The 15,886-nt window shown below is 36.9% G+C and overlaps 1 protein-coding gene across 1 annotated transcript in view; it reads right to left on the bottom strand.

Moving 5' to 3' along the window:
* HHAT (hedgehog acyltransferase) overlaps nt 1-15,886 on the bottom strand; it is a 560,175-nt gene that overhangs the window by 534,240 nt on the left and 10,049 nt on the right. The window contains exon 2 of the mRNA XM_001366441.3: nt 10,564-10,695. Within this exon, the coding sequence (XP_001366478.2) occupies nt 10,564-10,654 (91 nt within the window). The 5' untranslated portion in view covers nt 10,655-10,695. The remainder of the gene's footprint in view (nt 1-10,563; nt 10,696-15,886) is intronic.

The following is a 15,886-nucleotide window of genomic DNA, read 5'->3' as shown; positions in this document are numbered from 1 at the left end:
AACGTTATTCTAAAAGGCATCTAGAGGCTTCAGAAAACTTCCAGAGGAGTCTATCACAAAAAAAAAGTTTAAGAACCTCTGGTGGTGAGGACTGACCACTGATCTTGTGGTCACAAAGAACTGAGTTCAACGCCTGTTGTGCATTCACAGGCAAGTTTTCCAGTAACTCAGGCAACTTTTTTAAACTTTAGTTATTAATCAGGAGGGTTTCCACATCTAGCTCCCTCATATCAGTGAAACCAGCAGTCTAGACTGAAAATACCATGCATATCTATGTGGATACCAATATGCTAATGAAAAACACTACTGAATAAAAATAAAACAATTGGTTTCAAACAAATCATACAATCAGACAAGATATCAAAGATTTAGAGCTGAGAAAGAATATTAAAGGACAATCTTCTCCTAAGCCATTCTTCTCTTTTTTTTTTTTAAACCCTTACCTTCTGTCTTAGAGCCAATACTATGTATTGGCTCCAAGGCAGAAGAGTGGTAAGGGCTAGGCAATGGGGGTCAAGTGACTTGCCCAGGGTCACACAGCTGGGAAATATCCGAGGCCAGATTTGAATCTAGGACCTCCCGTCTTTAGGCCTGGCTCTCAATCCACTGAGCTACCCACCTGCCCCTGTTCCTCTCTTTTTAAAGATGAAGAAAGTGGCACTCACAGATAAATGACTTACCCATGGAGACATTGACTCAATAGTTAGATAAATTAAAGATTACAAGACGATTCCCTTTTTTGCAACTGATTTGGAAGAGCCTGTGACTCAGTGAAACTGTAAAATAGGAACAGTTCCAACCCTGGCTTTCTGCTTCCTTGGCTTCGCTTAGTGATGGCTGAACATTGATCTCAAGATGAATGTATCTAAGCTTGGAAGTTGCCTTGTAAATTTGGAATGTTTAAAGATCCTGAGTCCATTGGTTGGAGGTGACTGATGACTAGGAAAAAGACAATTGACAAGAGAAGGAACCCAAGCTCTGTTCTTGTTAAAGACTGTGAATAGAGATTTATTTAACTGTGTTAAGTGTTCCTTTTATAAGGGTTTGAGATGCATTCTTTCCTTGAGTTTTGTTTCAGGATCTATCATATTTGTTCTAGTAATAGACATTTCATTTACCATGAGTGACTTTCCATACAACAAAGGTACACAGAAACTCCCCAATATGTTATAATAGAAAAAAAAGTTCTCACTTTTCTAGGCTAAAAGTCTATCAGCTTAACTCCAATTAATCCCATATATATCATGTATATGCAAGGTATATGGTCTCCTCCATTACAAGTAAGCTCTTGAAGACAGGAACCAGAGTGTTTGGGAAAAGAAAGGTTTGCCTTTTTTTGTATCAGCATTAGCAGAGTGCCTGGCACATAATGAGCATTTATTAAACTTGCACAGTGTCACAAGGTTAACAAGTAGCAGAGGAAGGATTTGAACCCAGGTCCTCTGACTCTAAATCTAGCAACTCTTATGATACCACACTATTCTGAGCTACTTGAAAAAAAAAAGGGGGGGGGGGGGTTCCAAGGGATAGCTTCTTCCTGGTCAGTGGAAAGTCTAAGAAAAAACTCCAGTCCCAGATTCCATAAAAATAGTTGCAAGCCCAAATCAAAGGAGTCTCTTTGCCTCCATGCAGTGTGGCAGGGACTGGCATTTGTGCCTAACACCTTCTTTTCATAGCAACTCATCAAAAGCAATTGAGACCAGCAATTGCAAACATTTTAGAAAAAAGAAAAGTTTCTTTCCTACCCCCTCCTTCCTCTCCTCCTCTACCTCCCCTCCCCTATACACCTTGAGGTCCCTTTCCTTTTGGAGCTATTAATAAAATAGTCTTCAGGGTCTCATTAAAGGGCAAATCCCTTGGAGCAGGCTAGACTTCTCCCCGAGCCAGCACTGTCCTTTGTTTTCAGCAAAATCCACAGTTGCAGTTTATGCAGCCTTGGGACATAAGCAAAGGGCAGGCAAGTAAACACATCTGTTTCTACCTAGTAAGTGGGTAACATGCTACTGATCCTGATTTTCATCAGATTGGAGGAAAACTGCTTCTTTCTCTCTCTCACTAGTCCCTAATCAGTTTTCCCTTTTTATAAAAAGTGCCTTATTGATCAGTATTATGTGAAAAAGAAACGTGGGAACAAATATAAAGTCTGTGTTTTGTTTTGTTTTTTTAATAAGTTGAAGAAAAACAAAGTTTATGTTTGTTTATATATATAAATATAAATATATATGTGTATATATATATATGGAACAAGCTTTCTGTCCTTGGTTGGGCTGGAGCTCCCTCTGATGGAGAATAACAATATGTAATCATAAAACAGGTGAAGTATCCAGGCAAAAAGAGTTATGATATTTCTCCTTCCTTTGGGTCAGGGAGCGACAGGAGAGTTTACCTTTGAGGCACATTGTCTCCTAAAGTAATTATGTGGGGTACATTTTTTAATGAAAGTGAATCAAAATTCATTTTGTTTTGAGAATTCCATGACTACCTTTTGAATCATCACAGATACCCAAGTGTAAATTGTCTATCACAGCTGCAGTTTTACAATTCTCAAAGCGAGAGAGAAGCAAAGACTGCCAGGCTAACATCTAAAACAAGACATCCTTCCAAGCAGATTAACTGCCCTTAGCATCTTTCTGATGACAGCCCTCTTGGATCAAGGGATCAGTTCAGAATCAGGAGGACAAAGGTTCAGATTCCACTTCTGACCTAGTTTATATGACCATAGGAAGTCACTTCACTGAACCTCAGGTTTCCTGGAATGATAAGGAGTTTCTGAATTTCACCCTAAAACAAGGTTGTTATATGTCATCAAGAGATTCATTCACCTGATCAACACCCAGGGACAAACTAAGTGAGGGAATCATGCTCATTTTAAGAAACATCCTTCCAAAATTCCCTTGTTCTTCCAAAGCAGTCTGCCTCTTTTCTGGAAGAACCAGTTCTACTTTTGTTGGGTCCTTGTTCTCATTTCCTAAATTCTAACGCTTTGCCAGTTGCTCAGGAATGTAGGATATAAAGTCATTCCTGCAAAAACATATTCATTGTCATGTCTGTGGCTGCTCCCATTACCACCACCAATGTTCCCAGTAGAACAGATGACCCAGCAAAGCTATGTTCTACCTACTGGTCAAAAAAAAAAAGCAAACAATTTCAACATTGACAGTAGACTGTAGTAGAAAACTAAATGAAATTTTAATAAATATATGGACATATAATTAATTCAAGGAGAAGAGAAAATAAATCAATCTAACCCAAAGCAAACACTTTTAAAGAATACAATTTCCAATCATATAAATCTATCCTACTATTTTCAATCATTTGAAAATTTTTCCAATAAATTTCAACTAATACTCTATTTCTTAAAGGAAATGATGGAAAGGGGGGTCTTTGTAAATGTGTGAAGGTAAAATGGGGCAGGTGTGATGATATGGAAATTAATGAAGAGGGATCAAAGAAAGGCCAGGTTGTGACCTGAGTTGGGGAAAAGTGGGACAAAAGCCATCTGCCCTTTCAGTCTTCTCCAATCATCCTAGCCTTATGATCTGAATAAAACATAAAATGGAGTGAGGGAATAAAAGATGTCTCCTGACTATAATGTCACTGAGCTCCTTGCCTATTGAAGGAAGTACACCATAGGGAATGTTTGCCATGGTCAGATAAGTTAAACTAAACATAAAGGATTCAAATGGGTTTCCAATGACAACTCCAGGGTGTGACCCTGGAGAAGGCCCTTAACCTCTCAGAACCTCAGTTTCATCATCTATAAAAATGGGATGATGAAAATACTTGTAATACCTACTTTTAATGGGGTTACTGTGAGTTTCAAAAAAGAACTTGTCAAAATATCTTAGCTTTGCAAACTCTATGGGTATTTTTAATTCATTTATTTAATTAATTCATTTAGAATATTTTTCCATGGTTACATGATTCATGTTCTTTCCCTCCCCTACTCCCAACCCCCTCCTCCCAAAGCCAATGAGCAATTCCACTGGGTGTTTTACAAACTCTAAAATACTATGTGAATCATTATTACTCAAATAGATTTGTGATTTCATTGATTTAGGAGGTCCCTCCAGGTGATGTGGATCATAACCCATCTGTGTCTGCACATCCTATAAGACTTATCCAGGTCCTCCACAGGCTTGGAATAAAGGATTCAAGCTAAGTAACTCAGTGGATAGAGCAAGGAGTCTGGGAAGACCTTGATTCAAATTTGATCTCAGATACTTCCTAGCTGTGTGACACTACGCAAGTGTCACTTAACCCCATTTGCCTAATCCTTGCCCTTCTGTCTTAGAGTTGTTACTAAGATTGAAAATAAAGGGTTTTTTAAAGTAAATAGCAGCATTTTCAGAGCCCACGTTAATTGTTTATACTGAGGTATTTCTAAAAATGAGTCTTGTAACCAAGGCTGCTGAAATCATTCATCAAATGTGGTTTATTGTCCTAGAACCAATGAGATCAACATTGCCAGAGTGAGGATGGAAAGGAAGGTAACCATTTCTCTCCCCAGTCACACACAATGGTCAAAACATTAATGTTCACATTGTGTTTATATGCCAGGGATAATGTTTTTAACAATTAACTCAGTGTAGTATAGAGAAATGAAATATCTAACCCAAGTAAAATAAGTAAATTAATTTATGGTCTCTAAACCTTTATCTCCTCATTTGAAAAATGGGAAAAATAAAAGTACTTAAGAAAGTGGTAATGAGGGTCAAATAAAATAAGCTTTATAAAATGCTTTGCAAACCACAAAGTGACACATAAATAACAATTACTATTAATATTATTATTACTAATAACATTCCTACCACAACTGCTTATCTACAACTATGAGAAAACAAAAATCTCCAAAAATCTCCAAAGAAAATTATAGATTAAATTAATTGCCAGATTCTACCTCACACTAAACTGAATGGCAAAGATGATAACAGAGGAAACAAGAAATAGTGAAAGGATTCTGGAAAACAGACATACTGTTAGACTGTTCTTAGAGATGTGAATTGGTCTATGCCCCAGGAGTTATCAAACTGGGCGTACTCCACCTACACCAAAACTACATTTACATCCCCAAAGAGGACAAAGAAGATGCAAAAGAATCTACACATAAAATATTTCTAGCAGTTCTTTTTGTTGTAGCCCCAAACTAGAAACTAAAGGTATGGTCATCTCTGTAAGAAGTGGTAAAAATTATTATTAAATAAATATAATGGAATTTGTTGTGCAGAGAGAAGAGGAAAGAAGGAAAAAATGAGAGGAGAAAGGGGAAAAATAAGGAAGGGAGGGAAAAAGGGAGGAAAAACTCTAGAACTTGAGATTGGCAAATGTCTCAATTTCCAAAGAAAGGGGAGAAGTTACATTCTTCATCCTGTCACATTAATCACAAGATTAATTCCTATTAAAAGTTCTAAAATATGTTACTAATAGTCTAATTTCTAAATATTTAGAAAGTGAAAATTATTATATATGACATATATTATGATATATGTAATAATATAATTGTTATGACTTCATCAAGAACAAATCACTCCAGGATAATCTCATTTCTTTTTTTTTTAAAGGACACTGGACAGAATAGAAGAATGTAATCTATAGACACAAAGCATATCTAGACTTCCTTGGATTCACATTCATAACTTACAAGCTTACAATAATACCATGACTCATTCCCCAACTTGGATTCTCATCTCTTGAAATCTTTGAATTTAGCTCTTTTCTCTCTAGTCTAAATGTCCTCAGTTCCCTTATGAGCACCAAGTTAACAAATTGTAAAACATAGAACAAATTTATTACACTCAACAAAGAATATGGAAGAAATTCACACCTGAGCCCCTAAATACTCAGAAAAACTTTTCCTTTCCATTGGATCTCCACCTTCTCCAGGAAACTCTTTTGTTCAATATTGACTATTTCTATGGCTATCATCAACTCTCCCTTAAAGAAAATGTTGTAGCTCTTCCAATGAGATGGGGGAGGCCACTATGCCTCTGAGAAAAATAACACATTTCCAGTTCTTTTGTTTTAATCAGGCACCCAAATCCCAACCACAGGCAGATAGATAAAAGGGCAAGTCAAATAGCTGTTCAGTCATGCATTTTTAAAACCTCCTGATTTGCCCTTATCAACTGAAAGTGCCAAGCCTAAATGAGAGTGACTGAAATGCTATTCACTTCTTTTTTTGTTTTTTCCTTATCCCTGTTCTGTTCAGTAAATCAGTCAATAAACATTTATTAAGCACCAACTATGTACTAGGCTCTAAGCTAAGTTCTGAGGATACAAAAAAGATGCAAAAGACAGTCCCTCAAATTGCCAAGTGTCTAATGAGGGTGACAACACATAAAACACTATCTACAAAAAAAAAAAAAATATGTGCAGGATACACCAGAGGTAATTTTTTTAAAAAAAGGCATTAAAAGGAAGCCAAGAAACATTTCTTGTAGAAGATGGGATTTTAACTAGGACTTGAGAGAAATCAGAAAGAAGAGATGAGAAGGGAAAGAATTCCAGGCATAGGGAGACAGCCAGTGAAAATGCCTAGAATCAGGAAGATGTAAGAAGCCTGAAAAGATGGGGAATGGGCAGGTTATGAAGGGTTTGAACATCTTTATAAGTGATTTGAAGACATATGGCACACAATAAATATGCAGCTGTGATAGGAACTTACAACTGTCTCTCTGGAAGGTACAAGAATATGAGGTGTGTACTTCTTTAAAAACTGATTTATACAGTTGTTTTGCTTCTGTCCAATTTTGACTACAAAGAGGTCACTAAATTCCAGGAGAAACTATGCCTTACAGCAACATGTCATAGTTGAAAATGACCATGACCATATCAGGAAAACTGTGAGCACATCACTAAAGGAAATCTATTTTATGACCACATGAAAAATATATACTTACCAATCAATTCTGAGCCTTAATCTTTCATTACCAAAGGTAATGACTTTTAATGAGAATTATTTTTTTTTCATCCAAGCATTACATAAACCTTAGATCTCATCTTGACACTAAGAGAATTAAGTGGCTGGTTTGGTGGGGGAAGGATACATTATCTTTTTCAAAGCCAATGTATTATATCTTCCTGTGAAATAAATGGAAATATAGACATACATAAAAGGTTACAACCTTGCCAAAAAGTGACCCACGTACTCAATAGAGTTATTCTCAATTATCTCAGGATAGTGGAAAAGAGGGAATAGCATTAGACAGCAGATATTACCCCCCCCTTCATGTAGATTCTAAGCAATCACCCTAATGCAAATATTAATAATATGGAAATAGGTCTTGATCAATAACACAAGTAAAGCTCAGTGGAATTGCTCGTTGGCTATAGGAGGGGAATGGGATGAGGGGAGGGAAGAAACACAAAGTATGAAACCATGGAAAAATATTCTAAATTAATTAATTAAATAAAACTTCAAATAAAAAAAAGATATTACCCCCTTCAAAAAATTTCCATTTCACCTTGAAAGAAAGGGGAAAGTTGATTTGTTTTGTTCTACTCTAATGGGAAATTTTTGTCCCATATTCTACTAGACTGAGGCATTGTCCCCTGAACACACTATATGTCAGGCCCTAGGGGAATATGAACTAAGGGGAATGGAAGATGGGTAGCCAGCAACTACCAGGGAGAATTTCTGCTCTATATAAGATATTTTATCATTATCATCAAAACTAGCAATTATATAGTGGTATCCTCACAAGTCTGGGAGGTAGGGGCTATTATCCTTCCTTTACAGAAGAAGAAACAGACTGAAAAACTGAGTGATGTGCCCAGAGTTAAATATCTACCAAGTGTCCAAAGCTGGATGTGAACTGAGATCTTCCTGACTCTAGATACCACAGCGCTCTATCTGTGGCTCCATAAGTGCAAAGAATCTCATCCAACTGACATGCCCCAAAACTCCAATACACCAGAGATGGAGTACTGAGACACAGCTTCCTAAAAGAGACCTTGTATTTTCCAATGACCTCCTTATGAAATTCTTCAAGTCTCAGATTTCCTAAATTAATAAGTGAATCACAAAATCAAGAATCAGACTCTGAACATGACCTCCATTCTCTTGAGTAAACAAGCTTTAGGAAAGCCCAGGTGATTCAGCATCAGCTAGCTCAATTGGCAAGTACATGAGTGGATGACGGATTGGTTAGAGATAACATTCTGCATTGCTCAAGAAAAACCATGGCACTAATATAAACAGGAATTATGGATTGGGCTATAAGAGAGAGGATCTCATATCTCTCTGAATTAAAAAAATTCTGTTCTAGAAAAGAGTGGGAAGGGTCTTCCTAAAAGAGAATTAATATTCCAGCATGAATCAAGTGTTTTCAAAGCTTTTAGAATGAAGTTTCTTTTCAGAAGACTAGCATTTGGGACAGCAAAGTGGCTCAGTGCCAGGTTTGGAGTTTCAACCTGAGTTGAAATCTGGGATCAGAAATGTCCTAGTTGTATGACAAGTCCCTGAAGCCTAGTTGCCAAGCCCTTGTTCTTCTGCCTTAGAACTAATATGTAGTATCCATTCTAAAACAGAAGGTAAGAGTTTAAAAAAAAAAAGGAAGACAACTAGCATTCATGGTGGACAGCACCTTTCCCATGATGAAAGAACACAAGGAGTGGCAACAGGTATATCATAGAAGAAATATATGATTACAAAAAGAGGTTGGCCAAATGCAGGAATTCGTTTTACTTGATCATGCATATTTGTTACAAAGGTTTTGTTCTTTGTGAACAAAGTGAAAGAGGGGGAAAAATAAATGATTGACAGAAAATAGTTGCGAGGACTAGGGTTTCTTGACCCTGGTGAGTAGAGTTAGGGCTATCCATCTTCAAGCCCATCTTCAGTAAAGTACTCATCCAACTATGTCACTTCCATACTCAGTAAACTCTAGTGACTTCCTATCATCTCCAGGATCAAATACCAAATTCTCAGTTTGGCATTCAAAGCCCTTTATAACCTAGTTGCCTTCTCCCTACCATTATTTTGGGAGTAGCTGAACAAAGAGTAGTAGACGGATATGACAGTTTATTGCAACATAAAAAATAATGACCATAAAAAATTCAGAGAAACTTGGGAAGATGTGTGTAAACTGATGCAGAATGAAGTAAACAATCAAAAGAACCATTTACACAATAAAGTAATGGAGAACAGCACTGAAAGGCATCAAGGACTTTGATTAATGCAGTGACAAATCATGAATTCAGCATCCTGATGGTGGACCATACCTCCCCTCTCAGCAGAAAGGTGGTGAACTACAGGTGCTGGATGTAGTATATGTTGTCAAACAGGGCAAATGTGTTGGCTTGTTTTCTTTAACTATGCTTTATTGCAAGGGAGACTTCTACTTGAGTGATTCAAGGAGTCATTTGGAAAGAGGAGGAATGAGTGGTACTGAGAAATGGTACAGGAAGAGGAAGTTGCTTATTCTAGAAGTGTTTCAACATGACTGCAAGAGCATCCCCTAGGCAGCAAGTTGAACATCCAACCATCCGTGTAAGCATACATAACATACAGCATTCTTCTAAATCTGCCAGTCATGTGTCACTGTCATTTTACCTTAAAATCACTTCTTTTTCTTATCTAATATTAACTGCCACAAATTTACATTGTGAAGCTGTGGGGAAAGGACAGTGCAACCAAGATATAATCTACCTAATTATGCAATCTGTTCAGCTCAACTTGGTCTAGGAAAGGGCATAGCAAATAGCCCTGTAGAGGGCATATGTATACAAGCTATTTTCATCTTGAGAGCAGAAGAGAAGACTTTCCATTCCTTCAAACCAATGCATTTCCTATCCACTTATTTTCCAATCATATTTTCAGTGTACTGTAGTTACCCTTCCTACTTTTTCTTTTTAATTTTTAAGATGGTTTCCTATTTGGATCATCTTTTCTCTTCATACCAGATACTGGAAAAAACGCACAATGCTGAACCTATAAGCAAATAGTTTACCTTCAAAACTCTGGGAGGCAGAGAGCAGCAGAGCAGAGTCTCCCTAAGAAACTGTGGGGGAGCAAGCAGGGCAGACTCACACTTTTGAACATCTTTGAATTCTTAAGAGTAAGGAAGAGTCAATTGTCATGCCAACAAAAATATATAACCAGGATGGTATCCTAGGGCAACTAGGTGCTGGGACTGGAAACAAGATACACTGTAGATACAGTGCTGGGCCTGGAAACAAGAAGACTCATCTCTTTGAATTCAAAGCCAGACTTAGGCAATTACTAGCTGTGCGACCCTGGGAAAATCACTTGGCCCTCAGTTTCCTCATCTGTAAAATGAGCTGCAGAAGGATATGGCAAACCACTCCAGTATCTTTGCCAAGAAAACCCAAATAGGTCATGAAGAGTTAGACTCAACTAGAAAAAAAAAACAACTGAATAGTAAACAACAAAAGGGTGGTTCAATGGATAGAATACTGGACTTGAAGTCAGGAATGCTTGAGTTCAGATCCTGCCACAAACACCAACTGTGTGACCCTGAACACATCACTTAGAGGCACCAACTTGTGACATCCTCTCCCCTCCCATTTCTTAAAAGGAGGCAAGAAAGCAAAAGGTCTTACCTCTAGAAACTTTGTAGACTTCATAGAAAGAATAAAAGTGGAAACCCAGAGAAACAAGCAGGTAGAGAAACAATTCCCATCTGGGTAGCATTGCTACTTGTTGCCAGATCCTGGGAAAATTCAGGAAATGTCCTAAAATTGAAAAACAAATGAAAGGTAGGGAAATTTTATAAGACATAATACAGTGAATCCCAGGGAAAGAATATTATGAGTTAACTGTATATAACAAAGTGATACTGATTAGCAAATTATCTAATCAAAAAGAAACCAAACTAGTCTAATATGTGCAATCTCCAGATAATCAAAGAACCTTACATAAATTATGCCAATAGTTTAAACCTCCTCATTCGCCATCAAATCTCTGGACTGTAGAGTTATATACTGCAGAAGAAAAAATAGGGAAACAGCGTTTCAGTTTTATAATAGAAGAAGGATAATTCAAAGCATAGGGCTTATATGTTTGACTTTCTGATGAAATTCAAAAATAGATTATCCAAAATAAGGATTCCCTAGCACTTGGAAAGAAATGGCAAGAACACAAATAACTGGCATGAGTATATATGAAGGATATCTGGATTTGAACAAGGCATTTGGTTGGTTATCTTGTTATATCCTTATAAACAAAATGGAGAAATATAACCTGGATGACAATAAAGTTGAGTTTGGAACTGGTTAACTGACAGGATGCTGAGTGAACCCATTTAAGCTATAGTGTAAATGATTTTTAATCCCTTACCACCCATACAAAGTTGAAGATATAATTTGTAATTACCTAGAACCTACCATTTTGCATTTGTATTTGCAATAAAGGTGTCTTTTATGTAGTAGGACCACTAATGTTGTTATTATTATATTTAATTGTACCTGGAGAGAGGTATCTATAAAGTATCTATCTCTGTTTCACACTTTTATCAGTAAATTGACTAACGTGGCAAGAAGAAAGCAATTGTATTACATTCATCCTCAATGATAGATAATTAATTATTAACCCCTTTTCACCTCTACAAATCTTCACATTTTTGGGAAAGGATACTTACAAACCCAAGTCCTTTCCTCATTGTATCCACTCTTTAGGTTTGACTTGAGAAAATCTGATTCAGCCTCTCTTCTGGATTTATTCTGCCAAATGGGAGATGCTAAAGCAACCAGAGCTTGCATTCTTATCTTCACCATCAAAAATATATCAGATGCTTGCCTCACTTGTCTTCAATTTTGATTACTTTAACCAATACTTTCCCATTTGCCCTGTCATTGACCTATCATTTTTCACAATCACCTCCAGGTCTGTACATTCTTTTTTTTTTTTTAGATTTTTTTTTAATTTTAATATTATTTTATTTGGTCGTTTTCATACATTATTCACTGGAAACAAAGATCGTTTTCTTTTCCTCCCCTCCCCTTCCCCCCCCCCCCCCCGCCTTTCCCTCTCCCATAGCCGACGCATGATTCCACTGGTTATCACATGTGTTCTTGACTCGAACCCATTTCCCTGTTGTTGGAGTTTGCGTTATAGTGTTCATTTAGAGTCTCTCCTCAGTCTTATCTCCTCCAACCCTGTAGTCAAGCAGTTGCTTTTCAGCGGTGTTTTTACTCCCACAGTTTATCCTCTGCTTGTGGGTAGTATTTTTTTTTTAGATCCCTGCAGATTGTTCAGGGATTGCATTGATACTAATGGAGAAGTCCATCACCTTCGATTGTACCACAATGTATCAGTCTCTGTGTACAATGTTTTCCTGGTTCTGCTCCTCTCGCTCTGCATTACTTCCTGGAGGTTGTTCCAGTCTCCATGGAACTTCTCCACTTTATTATTCCTTTTAGCACAATAGTATTCCATCACCAACATATACCACAATTTGTTCAGCCATTCCCCAATTGAGGGGCATCCCCTCATTTTCCAATTTTTGGCCACCACAAAGAGCGCAGCTATGAATATTTTTGTACAAGTCTTTTTGTCCATTATCTCTTTGGGGTACAAGCCCAGCAGTGCTATGGCTGGATCAAAGGGCAGACAGTCTTTTATCGCCCTTTGGACATAGTTCCAAATTGCCCTCCAGAATGGTTGGATCAATTCACAACTCCACCAGCAATGAATTAATGTCCCCACTTTGCCACATCCCCTCCAGCATTCATTACTTTGCATAGCTGTCATGTTAGCCAATCTGCTAGGTGTGAGATGATACCTCAGAGTTGTTTTGATTTGCATCTCTCTGATTATAAGAGATGTAGAGCACTTTTTCATGTGCTTATTAATAGTTTTGATTTCTTTGGCTGAGAATTGCCTGTTCATGTCCCTTGCCCATTTGTCAATTGGAGAATGGCTTGATTTTTTGTACAATTGATTTAGTTCTTTATAAATTTTAGTAATTAAACCCTTGTCAGAGGTTTTTATGAAGATTGTTTCCCAATTTGTTGCTACCCTTCTGATCTTGGTTACATTGGTTTTGTTTGTACAAAAACTTTTTAATTTGATGTAATCCAGATTATTTATTTTGCATTTTGTAATTCTTTCTAATTCTTGCTTGGTTTTGAAGTATTTCCCTTCCCAAAGGTCTGACATGTATACTATTCTGTGTTCGCCTAATTTTCTTATAGTTTCCTTCTTTATGTTCAAGTCATTCATCCATTTTGAATTTATCTTGGTGTAGGGTGTCAGGTCTGTACATTCTAATCAAACATTATTTTTAAAATATGTCATCACTTGGAAGTCCTGAAGCCTCTTGGTGACCTTTTGTGTAAAGTTTATGTCCTTCAAAATGCATAATAGACCCACAGACTTATAGGAATTGATAGAAAATAAACATAATCAGGAAAAACAATATACACAATGAGGACAATAATGTAAATGGAAGGTGGGGGGAACAAAACAAAAACAACAAACAAACAAGCCTATGTAATTTTAATACCCAAGCTGAAGAAATAAGAAAATGCACCTCTCTCTCTTTTCTTTGAATAAGTGAGGGACTATGTATATGGCCATTGTTATGTCGGTTAGTTTTACTGAACTACTTTTTTTATTCTTTAAAATTTTTTATTGTCTTTTTAGCTTAGTTTAGTTTTTTAGTTTTACTGCTATATTTTGTTTTCACATCATATTTATAGACTATCCACACCCCTGAAAGATCACATAACAAAACAAAAAAATTAAGCAAAACTATTAACACCTTTTCTGAAAGTATAATGCAACATTCCCCATTTGTAGCACCCCCATCCACTTCTCTATTTAAAAAAACATTTAAATAAACATCTATTTTTTCTCTCTTTCACCTCCACCTCATTGCAAATATGAGAAAGGGGGGAAATTGGCATAGTCAAGCAAAACAACCCCTCAAAATAAAGATGTTTCAATTCTGCATCCTAAGTCTACTGCCTCTCTGTCAGAAAGTAGATAGCATGTTTCACTTCTTATTTTTTTATTCTATGTTACAAAGGATGGCTCACTAGGGAGGGGATGGCTATGTTGAGAAATAAAAGTGACATAATAAAATATAGCAATAAAAATAAATATATTTTAAAATAGAAATAAATTGAATGCTAGAGTTCAGTATTAAACCCAAAATGATTATCACATATTTAGAGCTAGAAGGGATGAGGGAGGAGAGGGAGAAATAGAAGAAAGAAAGAAGAGAAAGGGAGAAGGGAAAAAAGAAAAGAAAAAATTGAAAAGTCCTTTTATCAGTTCTCTTCTAACTATAATCCTATAACATGATATAAAATTCCCAAAGGAATGTTCATTCTATAAAAGGCAGCATAATGGATCACTAAATGACAGAATTTTTAGCCTCTAGAGTTTTCACTACACAGGAAGCCATAAACAAATTATATTTCTATTGTGCCTTATGCTCTTCAAAGAAAATCCACAGGTGCTGTCTCATGTGATTAAGAATAAGACTGTTTTCAAATCTATCCCTTCTCAATGACTAGTGTCATCCCCATTTTGGAGATGAGTAAACTGAGGCAAGGGGTACTAAGCTCAATAGCATACAACTAATCAGTAACAGAGTCAGGACTAGAACCCAGAACACTAGTCCCTGAATTACGACTCCTCCCACCACATAACAGAGTCTAGAGAATGAGATAACATTCCCAATTTCTATTTACTCCAGAAGTTCATTTTACCATAACTGGCACTTAGAAGGTACCTAATAAATGCCTATTGACTGACTAATTCATTCACTCAATCCATACCACCATTCTGAAAAGTATATAAATCTAATGTCTATAAGTTCCTATTCAATTGTTGTTTCAGGGGAATTTTATTTTCATTTATAACTTATATTTAATGGGATAAATTTTAGTTTTGAGTTCTTCTGGTCAGGACAACTCAGTGAATAGAGAGCAAGACCTGGAGGGGGAGGTCCTAAGTTCAAATCTGACCTCAGACATTTCCTAGCCATGTGACCCTGGATAAGTCATTTAACACCATCTGCCTAATCTTAGTATTGATTCTAAGACAGAAGGTAAGGATTTTTTAAAAAGTTTTTCTAATACCATCAAGTACAGAGCATCCCAAAAGTTTAAGTTATTAATACTTTAAAATGAACTAAGACTTCTGGTATTCCCTGTACAAGATAGGGTCAACTAAAAGTAAATGTTTTAGTTAAACTAATTTTTTTTTGCAATTTGAAAAGTCCTCCTGGGGACAGCTAGGTGCTTAGTACATTGAGAGCCAGGCCTAAAGAAGGGGGAAGGGGGGCTGGGTTAAATGGGACCTCAGAGACTTCCTAGCTGTGTGACCCTGGGCAAGTTACTTAACCCCAAATGCCTATCCCTCACCACTCTCCAGCCTTGGAAACAATATACAATGTAGATTCTAAGACAGAAGGTGAGAGACAGAGATAGATAGAGGGAGGGAGGGAGGAAGAAATTAAGAAGGGAGAGAGGAAATGAGGGAGGAAGAGGAAGGAGGGAGTTAAGGAGGAGGGAAGGAAGGAAGGAAGGAAGGAAGGAAGAAGGAAGGAAGGAAGGAAGGAAGGAAGGAAAGGAGAAGGAAGGAAGGAAGGAAGGAAGAGAAGGAAGGAAGGAAGAAGGAAGGAAGGAAAGGAAGGAAGGAAGGAAGGAAGGAAGGAAGGAAGGAAGAAAGGAAGAAAGGAAGGAAGAAAGGAAGGAAGAAGAAAGAAGAAAGAAAGAAAGAAAGAAAGAAAGAAAGAAAGAAAGAAAGAAAGAAAGAAAGAAAGAAAGAAAGAAAGAAAGAAAGAAAGAAAGAAAGAAAGAAAGAAAGAAAGAAAGAAAGAAAGAAAGAAAGAAAGAAAGAAAGAAAGAAAGAAAGAAAGAAAGAGAGAAAGAGAGAGAGAGAGAGAGAGAGAGAGGAGGGAGGGAGGGAGGG

The sequence above is a fragment of the Monodelphis domestica genome, chromosome 2 (genome assembly GCF_027887165.1).
Source record: "Monodelphis domestica isolate mMonDom1 chromosome 2, mMonDom1.pri, whole genome shotgun sequence".
Classification (NCBI taxonomy): Eukaryota; Metazoa; Chordata; class Mammalia; order Didelphimorphia; family Didelphidae; genus Monodelphis; species Monodelphis domestica.
Note: the sequence above shows the minus strand (reverse complement) of the source record. Positions and strands in the feature narration are given on the sequence as shown.